General features: G+C 32.2%; 2 protein-coding genes and 1 non-coding gene across 3 annotated transcripts; 2 read left to right on the top strand and 1 right to left on the bottom strand.

Annotated features, from left to right (window-relative positions):
* The first annotated feature begins 432 nt into the window (after window positions 1-432).
* Trnal-uaa (transfer RNA leucine (anticodon UAA)) lies at window positions 433-516 on the top strand. Its single transcript has one exon. It is a non-coding gene; the product is annotated as a tRNA-Leu (tRNA).
* An 8,638-nt stretch (window positions 517-9,154) lies between these two features.
* On the bottom strand, window positions 9,155-10,906 carry LOC135144273 (uncharacterized). The gene has a single exon (XM_064076253.1). It carries the CDS (start codon window positions 10,904-10,906, stop codon window positions 9,155-9,157), a length of 1,752 nt encoding a protein of 583 aa, XP_063932323.1.
* Window positions 10,907-12,714: 1,808 nt separating this feature from the next.
* Window positions 12,715-13,711, top strand: LOC135144274 (uncharacterized). The gene is made up of 2 exons (XM_064076254.1): window positions 12,715-13,324; window positions 13,390-13,711. The coding sequence occupies exons 1-2, from the start codon at window positions 13,216-13,218 to the stop codon at window positions 13,692-13,694; spliced, it is 414 nt and encodes a 137-aa protein (XP_063932324.1). The 5' UTR covers window positions 12,715-13,215; the 3' UTR covers window positions 13,695-13,711.
* Window positions 13,712-13,959: the final 248 nt, after the last annotated feature.

Genomic DNA, 13,959 nt, shown 5'->3' with positions numbered 1-13,959 from the left:
TTGATGGTTTCGTTGCACTTTCCGAGCCCGTTGGGTATCTGATTGGCTTAAAAGTACAAGAAAACACTTCAAAAGTGACGTTTCTGAAGAATTTTAACAGTTTTCTTGTATCTACGAACGCCAGAATGCATAAAATTGACCTAAACGTCTCCTTTTCCTATTCTGAGTCGATTCTGCATGCTTTAAGTGTGTTTGGTGGCTCAGAACCATCAAAAAACGTTGAAATATAGTTCAAATTAGTAGTTATATAGTGGGGCTGCTGGCTCAGGTCAAATGAGGTCAACCCGAGCTAGGAGCCCCACAACTTTTGATCGAGCGGTCATTGATCTTTTTGGTCGACAATTGACTGTTTGTGTATGAACGTGACTGACCTCGGCGTTGACCTTGCTTTGTCATCGCCTTGTGCTCGATCTATCTGACTCTATGTCCGTAGTCAGGTTGGCCGAGCGGTTTAAGGCGTCAGATTTAAGCTCTGATTCTCGAAAGAGAGCGTGGGTTCGAATCCCACACCTGACAGTTTTTTTTTTATATGCAGTTCTACAGTTTTGTTTTGCGTTTAAATGAAACACAATTTAATATTACGTCATTTATTGAGGAAATATTTCATACAACCAATTGTATAGACACTTAGCATTATTTAAAGAACAGTAACATTTTTTATTGTTAGATATATGATTATCACATGATGGGATTTCTTTAGGCAATTTCACACAGTCTTCAATTGTTTCGAGGTTCACAACTTTGGGGCAGTCTTTTCCTAGCGTTTCCATGAGATAATTTTCTTTACATTTTCCTTTTACATATAAGACCTCCACTCCATGTTCCTTGATGTATTTGAGCAAAATTTCTTTTGCAAATATCTGATCCTTGGAGCCGTCATTAAATCTCAACATGTGATGGTAACGTTCTAGATATCTGGCTTGTTTCTTGGTTTTTTCATCGAGTTCGTTGAATTGTTTGGTGGATTTGAATGTTTCATGTATTGTGTTAATTCCATCGTATATCGTAAGTTCTTTAACAATGAATTCTTGCAGAGTAAAACCTTGTACGTCAACTACAACCAACTTCATCTTGCCAATTATTTCGACTGACTGAGAAGGAAGCGACTATGCAATTGTTTTTCTATCAATCCAACTATTGTGGGTGCTATTAAATCCTAACCACTTGACATACAGTTGGTTGCCTTTCTTTTTTAAAACTTTTTCAACGAGATACACACCTGGGTGCTTAACTTTTAGTAGTTCCATTTCATAGAAGCCACCTAAAATGTTTTCACCCTTTTCATCTTTCAAAAAATATGTGATGGGATTAGTGAGATTAATTTTCCTTATTACGAAAATTTCATTTGACCAATTGGGTGTGTATCCCTTATCAAAGATTCCACGATATTTACTTATTCTTACGTTGTCACCAACTGTAAATTTTTGTTTATTGCTAACTATTTTAATGCGAGTATAAGCAGCTTTTAGAATAGCTTTCTCATTACTTTTGTTAACTTGTGAGGGTTTCATTTTTATAGTACGATGATAAGAATTATTATATTGATGTACCACATTTGGCAATAAATCTAACCATTTATAATTTCCTTGCAAACTAAATTCTTTCCACATTAAATTTTTCAATGTGCGGTTTACTCTTTCAACGATTGAGGCCTTTTTTAAACTGTAAACACTGTAATGATTAATTTTGTATTTTTTCATAAGATTTTGAAACTTTACATTATAGAATTCTTTTCCTTGATCTGTTTGTAAATTTTTGGGTAACCATACGATCTTGGATAAAATTGTTTCCATTGCAGTCGTTATTTGTTGAGAATCTTTCGATTTTACTGGAACAGCCCACACATATTTTGAGAAACAGTCAATAACAATAAGTATATATTTGTATCCTCTATTTGTCTTAGCATACGGTATCATTTCCACTAAATCTGCTTGTAATGTTTCGTTAATACCCTTAATTATCACCTTACGTCGTGTAAAATTAATTCTTACAGGTTTGTGCAGTTCTGCAACAATATCTCTTTTAATGGGAGTTGGTTCATACACCTTCTTGCGCTTCATTTTTATTGCTCTTGTGTTTATAATATGCTTTCTCGGACGTAACTAATGATTCTTCAAAATTCACAGGGCATTTTATTATCATTTCAGCGAACAAATCTGGTACATTTTCTGTTTTATTGAAGGCATATTTGAACGAGATACGGTCACCGTTACGTAATGAAAGTCCTTCCATTTCTTCTCTATTAAATATTTTGTTATTTACACAAATATTTATTTCATTGCTAGTAATATTTAATTTTGCAATTGAACCAATTTCTAAAGGAAACGTGTAGTGAGTTTCTTTAGACTTTAATATGTACGTGTTTTCGATGGTTTTAGCTGATTCGAAGTGAAATATTAGATTATAGAACATATAGTTCGAAATAGTAATCATAGCATCGTCAACTGAATCTGAAAGTTTAGTATGTTTCAGCAAATGACGTCCGAATTTATCCAGAGTCATATTAAGCAATAATTTTAGCTTCGCGTAGTTCTTCTATTATAGAAACGATTTCGTTTTGGTGACCTGAGTGGCCTGCTGTCTGGGAAGCGACTAACAACTTCAGTCTTTCAACTAATTCATTTGGATCTTCCCAATACACATAATCAACTTTATTTGCGTTTACTTCTTTAAACAATACTTGACCACCTTTCTTCGGCTTTTTATACTTCGTGAGAGTTGAGAACAATGGTCCTATAATATTTTTGTATTTCATAGAACTTGTACCCAATATTCGATCATTTTCATCGAAATTTCTTCGATATGCATTAGTTTTTTCTAGAATTTTTTTGTATATTTCTTTGTCTTCCACAGTAAAATGAATAGGCTTCTTTTTAAAAATGAGTTCATAAATTCCAGGCGTCCCTATAAATATCTCATTATCTATTTTTATATCTGGACCTACAAATTGTACCTCCTTCGAACCAATGTAAAATTTCTCTGAGAACGTGTCATGTCTTACGCCTGTTCTGTGATCAAATTTACTTTCTGTATCGTGATGCATTTCGTCAATATATTTTCTCGGTAATTCATCAAAATCATTTAAATATTCGTTGTAAACATCTGTATCAACGATGTTTTTAATATAATTTTTACTTAATTGAACAGATTTTTCAAGAACTTCATCGAAGTTGTAATTATCATTGTCTTTTTCGGGAATGTATTCGAACACATTGTTCTGTGCATCTGTTTTATTTATTGATTCCTCGAAATCTCCCTGTGACAGAATATCATATTTTGAACTAATCGGACTCATTCCTTGTTCTTTTTCGTTTTTGATTGTATCGATTCTTTTCACAAGGTTAGTAACTTTTGTAGCAATTCTTTTTTGTCTTGGTGTGAAAATTTCTTCTTGCATTGGTGTATTATTGATAGTTTTTTTGGCACGAACAGGAGATAGAATTGTATTTTCCAACTTTCGCTTTGTTGGTGTACTGTGCTCAATGTTCGATGCATTTTTTGTTTTCACATCTTGATTACTTTTTATTGCAGATTCACTTCTTCTCTCAATTAATGTTTCCAAATGTTTGGTAAGGGGTTCATACTTTTTTTCTTCATTTCTTTGAGTTGCTTTAATTAGTTCTAATTTTCTTTGTAAATCTTTTCTTTTCTTAATCAATTTCTTTTTTAAATCAAGCACATCTGATATTTTCGAATCCATGTCTCCTAAGACTTTCGAAAATACAAATAAACTGAATTAATCTATTTGAATTAAAGGCTTATATACGTATGCAACATTTCACAAACATTCTATAAAAAAAGACTAGTTTTTTTTTTTTTTTTCATATTTCAATAGTATAGATGCACATGTTTTGTTTTGTAATGATCTCTTATATGATCTTTATAATAGCAATATATACAGGGTAAGTTAGGGGTATCTGTTTCACCTCCACATTTTGGACATTTATATTTTACAGGAACTGGAATGTTGACTGTTTAAGATACTTTTATATACTGAAATTATGAAAATGGGTCAATGAAATTATCAAATCCTTTTCTAAACCTACCACTACGAATTTCGTTCTCTTTATCGACTACTAAAAATTCATAACTATTTTGCCAGCAAAATGAACACATTTCTTTAAATTTATCAAATGTGATATCAGTACCGATATGATCATCATAAATATGACGCAAGTTTAAATTATCTTGCTTAAATAAAATAATAAAATTTGCGTTGTCTCTTATTAGATGTTTAGGAATACATGTGTATGTTTGACATAAATAAAAACAATCTATATTTCTGTGTCGTCCCATGCTAAAATATTCTTTCATTAAATTTTGCTTGTCACATGCCACGTCGTCAAAAATGAAGACAGAATTAGTTTTAGCTTTGTGCGCTGGTGGTATGTTGTTATTGTCGAAATTGCTAAAACTATAAAAATTTATACCTTTAATAGGTTTTAGAAGATTTTCCAAATATTGATATTTTGGTTGGAAAAGAGATTTAGAATACACGTAGACATTTTCAAATCTTAAACCATTTGGATGTTCGATTAAACCTATCATAACATTAGTTTTTCCGCAATTAGACGGTCCGACAATTATACATCTTACTGTCGATGGTAAAAGATCTCCGTGTCTTTTATTCTCACTGTTAATTTTGATATCGTTATTGCTTATCGGCAATTTAAGGTTTTGAGGGATCAAACGCATTTCGACATCTAATTAAGAAACCGACATGTGGAGGGGTATAAATACTAAATTTTTCTACGATTCCATTAGTATTTAAGCTGATACGAAAGTTTGAGTATAAATGAAGATTACGAAGCGAACAAGGAACAGTCGTCGTAGTGAGACCTACAGAAAAACATATTGTGGACGTGGGATCGTAAATTCGGTTATTAATAAATTACCGTTTGAACTTCATATTCCGGGTTATAACTTTTGTGGACCAGGAACTAAATTAGAAAAACGATTAGCAAGAGGAGATAAAGGTCGAAATCAATTAGACGAAGCTTGCAAATTTCACGATATAGCTTACAGTGAACATAAAGATTTGGAAAATCGACATAAAGCCGATAAAGTTCTATTAGATAAAGCAAAACTTAGACTACGTTCTTCGGACGCATCTTTCGGGGAAAAAGCTGCTGCTTTAGGTGTTGCGGCTGCTATGAAAGCTAAAATAAAACTTGGTATGGGTTGTCGAATCAAAAGAAAAACTGTTAGACGTGGAAAGGCCTTGAATTTTAACGTTTTAAGAAAATCCGCCAGGCTTGCTTTAAAAAATAAGAAATTTAAGAATATGAACGATGCTGTTAAAGTGGCCATGAGAGCAGTAAAATCATCAAAAGGAAGAAAGAGAGTGAGACCTCTTCGTCACAGACGTATAATACCCATACCGAAAAGTGGTGGATTTTTACCTCTGCTACCAATATTTGCCGCTTTAGGCGCTCTGGGATCTTTAGGTGGTGGTGCAGCAGCCGTTGCAAAAGCTGTTAACGATGCTAAATCAGCCAAAGAACAGTTGAAAGAAAACCAAAGACACAATCAGAAAATGGAGTCGATAGCTGTAGGAAAGTCAGGGAGTGGATTATATTTGAAACCATATAAAAGAGGATATGGTCTTTTTTTAGCCCCATCAAAATTTCAAAAGAACTCCCGATAAATCTTCCAAAACATGCTCTCACCAACATCGACATTTGCAAATATGTAAAGCGTTTGAAAATTCCTGGCTTCAGAGGAGTTTTTATGAAAGATTCGCTTCCAAATAAAGTGCACCTTAATGAGTGTGGTATATTAAATCTAGACAATAAGGAAGGTTCTGGAACACATTGGACAGCTTATAAAAAAACTCGAAATGAAGCTATATACTTCGATAGTTATGGAGATTTGAGGCCACCTCTTGAACTGATCAAATATTTACAGAGCAACGGTTCCTGTAATATAGTATATAATCATCAAGCTTTACAGACTTTTAAAACTATTAATTGTGGACATTTATGTCTACGATTTCTATATAACTGTTACAAATAAGATTGTTCGAAGTTAGAGCGTTTTAGTTCAATTGATAGTGTCGTTGAAGCAAGTACTACGATGTCGAACGTATTTTCATTGGATGGAAACAGTTCTGTACTTTCGAGCAGATACTATCCACCAATTATCTTGGAAGATTATAACTATGCTTTAGGATTAGAAAGTTTGGTTACTTGGAATTCTTTTCCAAATATCGATAACAATAATAACAAATTTTATTTTTTTACAGCAGACAAAAAAGAGCATTATATAGAAATTCCCGAGGGTTCTTATGAGATAGAAGACATTGAGTCGTATTTAAATAAAGAAATCAAAAACTATATGGAACATTATTTTCAATACCAAACTGACGAATACGGAAATAGAATAAAGAAATTTAAAATGTCAACACCAAACTTAATAATCAGAGGAAATAATAATACATTAAAATCGGAAGTTAAATGTACCCTTGATATAAATTTTTCAAGAAAGGATTCCTTAGGAAGTTTACTAGGATTTAAGAACAACATTCTGAAAGCGCATAAAACTCATATATCAGATTTTCCAGCAAAAATTTTAAAAGTGAATGCTCTTTGCGTTTATTGTAATATAGTAACTGGTTCATATAAGAACGGAAATCCCGTTCACGTAATACATCAATTTTTTCCAACAGTACCTCCCGGTTATAAAATAGTGGAGCGACCATTAAATGTAATATATCTACCAATTAATACGAAACAAATAGATGAGATAATCGTTAAAATAACAGATCAAGAAGGAAATATTGTTAGTTTTAGAGGTGAAGAGGTGGGTGTACGTTTGCATCTTAAGAAGCTCACGTGATGGGTATTATTTTTAATGAAAATCTAAAAAACCGAAATTCGGTATATATAAATAGGACGATGAAAAGAAAATCAGTCAGTCCTTCTACAAGGATCAAACGTTTAACATTAGGGAATCGTAGATTTCTTGAATCTCTAGGATTAACGGTTTTGAAATAATATTTTGATCCAGTATAAAAAACAGCAATGAATTTTGAAATATTAAACGTAAACGAAAAAGCTGCATATGATCATTCAATTTATTATGGAGAAAGACATACACACTTGCCTTATTCTAACAGTTCATATAACTATGATGATGAAATAAGAATTCCTATTGAACATCAAGATTTATACACTTTTCCTCATTTGAGTACATTGCATATAGAGGGTAAGATTATTGTGAAAAATGAAATCGACGAAATTGTACAGAAACCAGAAATCAAATTTGTAAATAATGGCGTTCTTTTGTTGTTTAATCAAATAAGATATGAAATTGCTGGAGTCGTTGTGGATAGTATTAGAAACCCAGGGTTAGCGTCCACCATGAAAGGATATGTAACGTATAACAGTAATGAAAGCGTAGCTCTGGAGAATGCTGGATGGTTTCCTAAAAAAGATTCGAATATAATTAAAGAAAATGGAACTTTTGAAGTTTCGATTCCATTAAAAATAATTTTTGGCTTTTGCGAAGATTTCAAAAAGGCTATTTTGAATGTAAGACAAGAGCTTGTTTTAGTTCGTTCTAATACCGATGTAAATGCTTTAATTTCTTCAAATGATAAATACAAAATTAAAGTAGAACTTAGTAAAATATGCTGGAAAATGCATCACTTGTCCGTGTCCGATGCCGAAAGGATCGCCTTGATCGATATTGTAAGGAGCAACAGGGAATTGGATATTATGTTTAGAAGTAAAGAATTACATGAATTTGCGCCACCAGTTCAATCGATAACTAATACTTGGACTATTAAAACTTCCTTAGAAAAACCTCAGTACATACTTTTTGCATTGCAACAGGGAAGAAAAAATCAATTGAAGAAAAACTACAGTCAATTTGATCATTGTAATCTGAGAGATGTAAAATTGTATCTTAACGATACCATGTATCCCTACGACAACTTGAATGTTGATTTCACAAATAATCGTTATGCAATTCTCTATGATATGTTTAAAGAGTTCCAGACATCGTTCTTATCCAAAACTAGCGAGCCATTATTCGATAAGGATGAATTTAAAGAAAAGACACCCATAGTAGTAATCGACTGTTCTAAACAAACGGAAGCTTTGAAGAGAGGCCCCGTTACAATTACTTTGTGGTTTGAAACGACCTCAGGTATTCCAGCAGACACCACAGCCTACTGTCTTATTCTTCACGACCGAATGGTAAAATACATTCCTGCACAAGATGTCGTCAGAGTGTTGTGAATAATTTAATATGTTACTGTATTTAAAATTAATGTATTATGTTTGAGGGGTAAATAAAACTACATATACAACCATTTTTGTGTATTTTATTTATGACAACCAAAAATTACATCTAAAGTTTTCTTATAATCATCTAATTTAATTGAGGGCCATCTTGCTGCATCTGGTCCTTCGGTCCATCCTAATGGTAATTCAGGATTAGCTTCACCTTTGACAATGTTCTTTTTGAGCCAGGTGAAAATTCTTTTGTGCTCCTGATTTTCAGAGGGCTTAAATGTGAAGGAATCGTAATTGATTATCGTTAGAGCCTCAAAGAATGTAGTGAGTGCTTTGTGATTTGCCAAATATGCAGCTCGACACATAAATTCGTCAACACATTGCTCGATCCGTCGGTAATTTTTCTGGATATTTTCAACAGGATAGAAGATATCCCCCAGATTCTGCCAGCGATGATCACTTAATAATTTATAAATAAAAGATTTATAAACTAGTGAATTATCAAGGTAGTTGGTGGTCATTAAAAACTCCAAAGAAGCATAATTTAAATTTTCAATGTTGTCTCTTTCACATATATTTAGAAATGCATCAATATAACTGTCAAGAGATTGTTTCTTTTGTAGGAGTACACATATGTCAAGAGTAAAAAAACCAACTTCATTTTCAGCAATCCATTTAAATACTTCATCCGGTACAATAAATTCTGCTTTTTCAATAATGTAAAGGAACAAATTTAATTTTGTCCTATCATTCGCAGCGGCGCGAACATAAATTTTATACACATTTTCGGATGCACAAAATGCTTGCAAATCAACAAATTGTCTCAAGTCAGACATTGTAGTAATGTGAAATCACCAACATCGAATAAATCATCAGCTAACTTAAACTGCTTTTATATTATAATTCCCCACTCTTCACATTTCTGGTGGCGAAATATGATATCCCCAAGGTCGCGTATCCGTTGCAAATCTTGCAACAATTCTCTTATCATCATTATGGCTGAGAACTATTTTCTCCTGTTTTATTGTGTAAACAATATGATGTTTTGATTTGATGAGATTTTGGGACTTTTCGTAATTTCGGCTATTAAATAAGCATTCTTTATAATTTTCGAATGTTATTGTTTTAAGTGAAGCTTTCGTACTACCTTTGGATTTCTTAACTACCTTTTTATTAAAATCATCCTTTGCAACTCTATATGCATACATTTTCGATCTGAGACCCACAAATTCTAACATAATCTTACCGTTATTTTCATCTTTCATCAAACCTGGCACTTTTTTATTTTTTTGTTCTATACCATAAACATTATACAAATCATAGTCTGAAGTATCAAACCGATGAGAATCTTTCTTAATATATTCGTATATATCACCTACATGAAATTCGTAAATTAGACTGTCAGTGTCGGTGTAAAGCAACTTTGCATTATTGTTAAATGTTTCCTTAATATAACCATAGTGGAATTCATAGAGAAAAGTTTTAGAAATATCTAAAATACAAAAACCGACATAAATTGGTTTATTTAAAAACACCTCTAATTTACTCATTTCGATGATAGCTGAATCATCATCAAATACAACGGAACTGTGAAAATTTGGTTTAGAAATAAGAGAACGAACTCCCCATCGTCCCTCCCATTTACTGACCAATCGAATATCCCTATGTTTTCGAACATTTTCCATGCATTTACCATAAATAGCGTTAATCATTAATTTAAAAAAATCTTTTTCAAAATCGTTCTTCGCTTGCTGTCTAAGCCTTGTATTTAAGTCTATATATTCCTTTAACCACGCAGACTGTTCGAATTTAAGAACACGATGTACACATTTTATTTTCATACCAAATTTTATATACATTTTTAAATTCCTATAATGTATAACATAATTTTTCTTAGGATATAAAGTCAATAACAACTTTTTAAGTTTAGACCTTGAAATGGGAGGTATCATGTGCTCTGGAGCTAAAGGTAAATCGCTATGTATTTCATGCAAATCTACTGGATAATCCAAATCGCATTCAATAATATAACCAGTTGTGGAATTATCAGAAGTATCTAAGATATCTGAAATATTGAAATTTTCTACAAATTCAAATTTCCCATACGGTAAACATTGAGACATTGCCGCTCCGTAAAGGTTATTAACATCAAAATACATTAAATAGGTACTATCTTGTGAAGGATCATATTCGTCTTTATTCATGTACTTATTATTGGCTTTACCGTATCTATTAGAACACTGGGAAACTCCACCTCTAATACCTCTCTCGACAAAAAGGACTTTATCTATATCCGTTAAGAGTTCTAGTTTAATTTTTGTCGTTTTTAACATGGCATCAAATGTTAAGCCTGGTGCAGTATAATAATGTAAGGGATCAAGTTGATAAGTATTTAAACACGTAGTTCGAAATGCTTCGAATACGTCGGCTAGAAGAAGCACATCTGTTTTTAAATATAAATCGGAATATTCTCCTAATGTACGAATATTGAAAGTATTCCAAACTTTGATAGCGTGAGAATAATCTTCATCTTTAATATCTTGTTCGTATAAGCGGCTATAAAAATCCTTTTTTTCGGGAAGTTTTGTTTCAAGGAGTTTCTCCCAGGAATTTATATAATCATAAGGGAACACTCCTTTTCTGTTTAACAAATAAAATTCTTCCATATTATTACAATTTGTCTGAGTAATAATTTTTTGTGAATTATCTAAATTGGAAGAAAGCTTGTCTAAACTGTAGGGCATAAATCTGAAAGAATCAATAAATCGTAAACTAACTTTTGTATCATCGACAAATTTAGTAAATGAAATATATCTTTCTTTATTGATGGGAAGCAATTTAATGTCACCTTTTATTGAATTTGAAAGTTCTTTAATAAAAAAATGTGCGTCATATCCACTCATATTATGAAACACCACAGGTATAACACAAATATCTTTATAATTTAAATTACAATTCTGATGTGCAGCGCCCCTATACATTCCAGTTAAGTGATTATGATCGCGCACTTTAACGTTATTTTCTGAAAATGTTTTTTTACATATATGACATATTTGTGAGGATTCAAACTGCTCACGTTCTTGTGTAGTTAATTTTTCCATAGATATAATGTTTTGAAATTTGTTGTTACAAAAATGAGACAATTGATTTAACTCTTGAACAAACCATTGGATGCAATCTTTACCTCGATACAAACGAAATCTGGAAAGAGAATTATCATATGAACAGTGAAAATAGTATGCAACACTGTATGCAACATGTTTTTGATAAGGATTGGTTTTACAAGTAGTGGACATGTGGTCTTTTGAATAATCAAGAAGAATACTCTCGAGATCTGCGTATATAGTAAAAGGTACTTTCTCTTGATATCTATAATTTTGAAAATACAAATAATTTTCGTTTTCTGATGGCAATCTTATGGAATATTTATTAATACTCTGACATGTAGTTTTATGTTTTTGGAGTAACTCCTCTGTAGTGAAATGATTTAAACATCTTTCGCATATATAAAATTTACATTTATGGAGGGAAAGTTGCTTAGCTAAAAGAGCTGACAAATTTTTGATCCACACAAAATGATAGAGCAATTGACGATCTTCAAAGTGATCATTGTCGTTTTTTGTATTTTGTATTTGTGTTTCAGCAGGTAGCATAAGCAAATTAATTACTTTATTAGAATTTAAAAACCTTGTGCTTAAACGACAAGGTAAAACTTTTTTCTCCTCGATGCAGTACAAATTAATTGCAAGATTGTTGAGTTCTTCAAATTTTTGAATGTCTTTAATTGTGATTGGAAAGTCTAAATTATCATATTTCAACACATTTTTGAAGTGTGGATACGACGATTTTCGATGTGAATTTTTATCGGTAGGGAATAAAGCTGAAACTATTGCCCATAGAAAACAATATTCATCATCATTTTGAACATTAATTATTGCATGTTTTTTTTTAATGCAAGCTGGTGTGGACACGAAAGTTGAGTAACCAAATTTGATTGGATCATATTTATTTATGTTAATTTTCAATCCTAAAATCTCATACAACGCCCAACCGGAGTCCTTTTCCGCAAATTCTTCTAATTTCTTCATTATCTTATCAACAACGTTCTCTTCGTACCATTGCTTTAAATCTGTATATGCATCAATGTGCTGATTTTTTGTGGAGAATGTTTTAACGTCTGTTTCACCAGAGTGCGGTTTAATAAAATTTGCCGAAAAAATTACATTTACTTTTAGCATCGTGTTTTTTAGCTCTTTTCTAATTCTAAACATAAAACATTTAAAAGATTGTCGAAAAAACTGAAGAGGATCTTTAATGTGATGATTAATTATAAATCCTGTACGAATTCTTTGTTCAAAACAAGATTCTATGTCTTGCCAGGTTACGTTTGCCGTAGGTTTAAATTTGTCTCTTTTAAAATAACCTTCTCCAATTTTTAGAGACAATTGTTTTTTTTTATTTAAAAGCTTGAAGCGGTAAAATTTTAAATAAGCTAGACTTGTTTCTAAGGAATTAGCATTTTCTAAAATATTTTCTCGATGTATTTTACATCTAAGTGCTTTTCTAATTATTCTAATGCTGGTATTTATATATACTAAAAAATTTTTAATTTCTTCGATTGTTTTGATTTTACTAATATATTCATGAATTAGCTTAAGCGAGCCTTTACATATAGCCGTCACTGTTTCCTGCGGATGCATTTCTTTTTTTTTTTTTGCTGTCGAACTTGTTTATCACAGTAGAAAGAAGAGCACTATTATTTTTCTTTATTTTTCTGTGGAATACCTTCTTATTTATATGTGAACGAAATTTCCGATTGTAACTCACAACTCAACAAATTTAATAAAAATCAGCGAAAAATGAGACGCGTATTTTTGCAAGCTCAGAAAAACAACTAAATTATCAACTTCAGCGTAATTAAGAAAATGTAATCTGTAGTAAAAGTGGAGGAAAATAGCAAGAGTGGGGATTGATAATGTGTATAAATGGGAGATCACCCGCAAGAGTTATAACAGTCCTCAACAAATTGAAGATCACAGTCAGTCCTCAACACTTAAGAAAAATATATATAAACAACAAAATGGGTAAGCTTGTCTTTATTACTATTAAATAAAAATCCTAATTGTTTTTTCTTTTTTTTTTTATTTAGAGCAATTTGTCATATGCCCGTTTGACAGAAGCCATAGGCTTCTTGAGAGCCGATTGAAGCGCCATATTTTTAATTGTCATCGTGAGGCCTGGGAGCGGGAGAGATGTCTTCGTGAGGCTGCTTCCAGAGCATCCCATACGCCACCATCACCACCACCACGAGCGCCACCACCACCGCCAATAATAGAATGCCCAGACAACTGGGATAATGAAATTAGTCAAACGTACGTCCCCTCCATGAGTAGGGAGCTGCTTCTGGACAGAACGGCAATCAATAATTATAAGTCAGTTTTTAGAAGAAAATAATAAAATAATTATAGTAATTTGTTTCGGTCCGTTTATCGCTACCACCCTACCATGACTTACCACCTCTACAAGCTTGCTATTCGAGTGTGTGTATACAAGAACATAACTAGTCTAAAATGTTTCTGCCTATCAACGTGATGGTACTATTAAGTGCGCTTGTTGAAAACAACTTATATATCTATACCACGCCAAACATAACTCTTCTGTATATTCAGACGTATGAAAAGGAATGTTGGGAAAAAATGACTCCGATCAATATAATCGA

The sequence above is a fragment of the Zophobas morio genome, unplaced genomic scaffold, assembly GCF_036711695.1.
Source record: "Zophobas morio isolate AGI-343-1 ecotype UQ-CSIRO unplaced genomic scaffold, CSIRO_AGI_Zmor_V1 ptg000091l, whole genome shotgun sequence".
NCBI classification, from domain to species: Eukaryota; Metazoa; Arthropoda; class Insecta; order Coleoptera; family Tenebrionidae; genus Zophobas; species Zophobas morio.
This window is presented reverse-complemented; position numbering and strand designations above follow the sequence as displayed.

Coding starts and splice junctions, on each gene's coding strand:
- LOC135144273 (XM_064076253.1), bottom strand. CDS start 10,906: ATGGAAGAATTTTATTTGTTAAACAGAAAAGGAGTGTTCCCTTATGAT.
- LOC135144274 (XM_064076254.1), top strand. CDS start 13,216: ATGTGTATAAATGGGAGATCACCCGCAAGAGTTATAACAGTCCTCAAC. Junction 13,325..13,389: donor ATATATAAACAACAAAATGG/GTAAGCTTGTCT, acceptor TTTTTTATTTAG/AGCAATTTGTCATATGCCCG.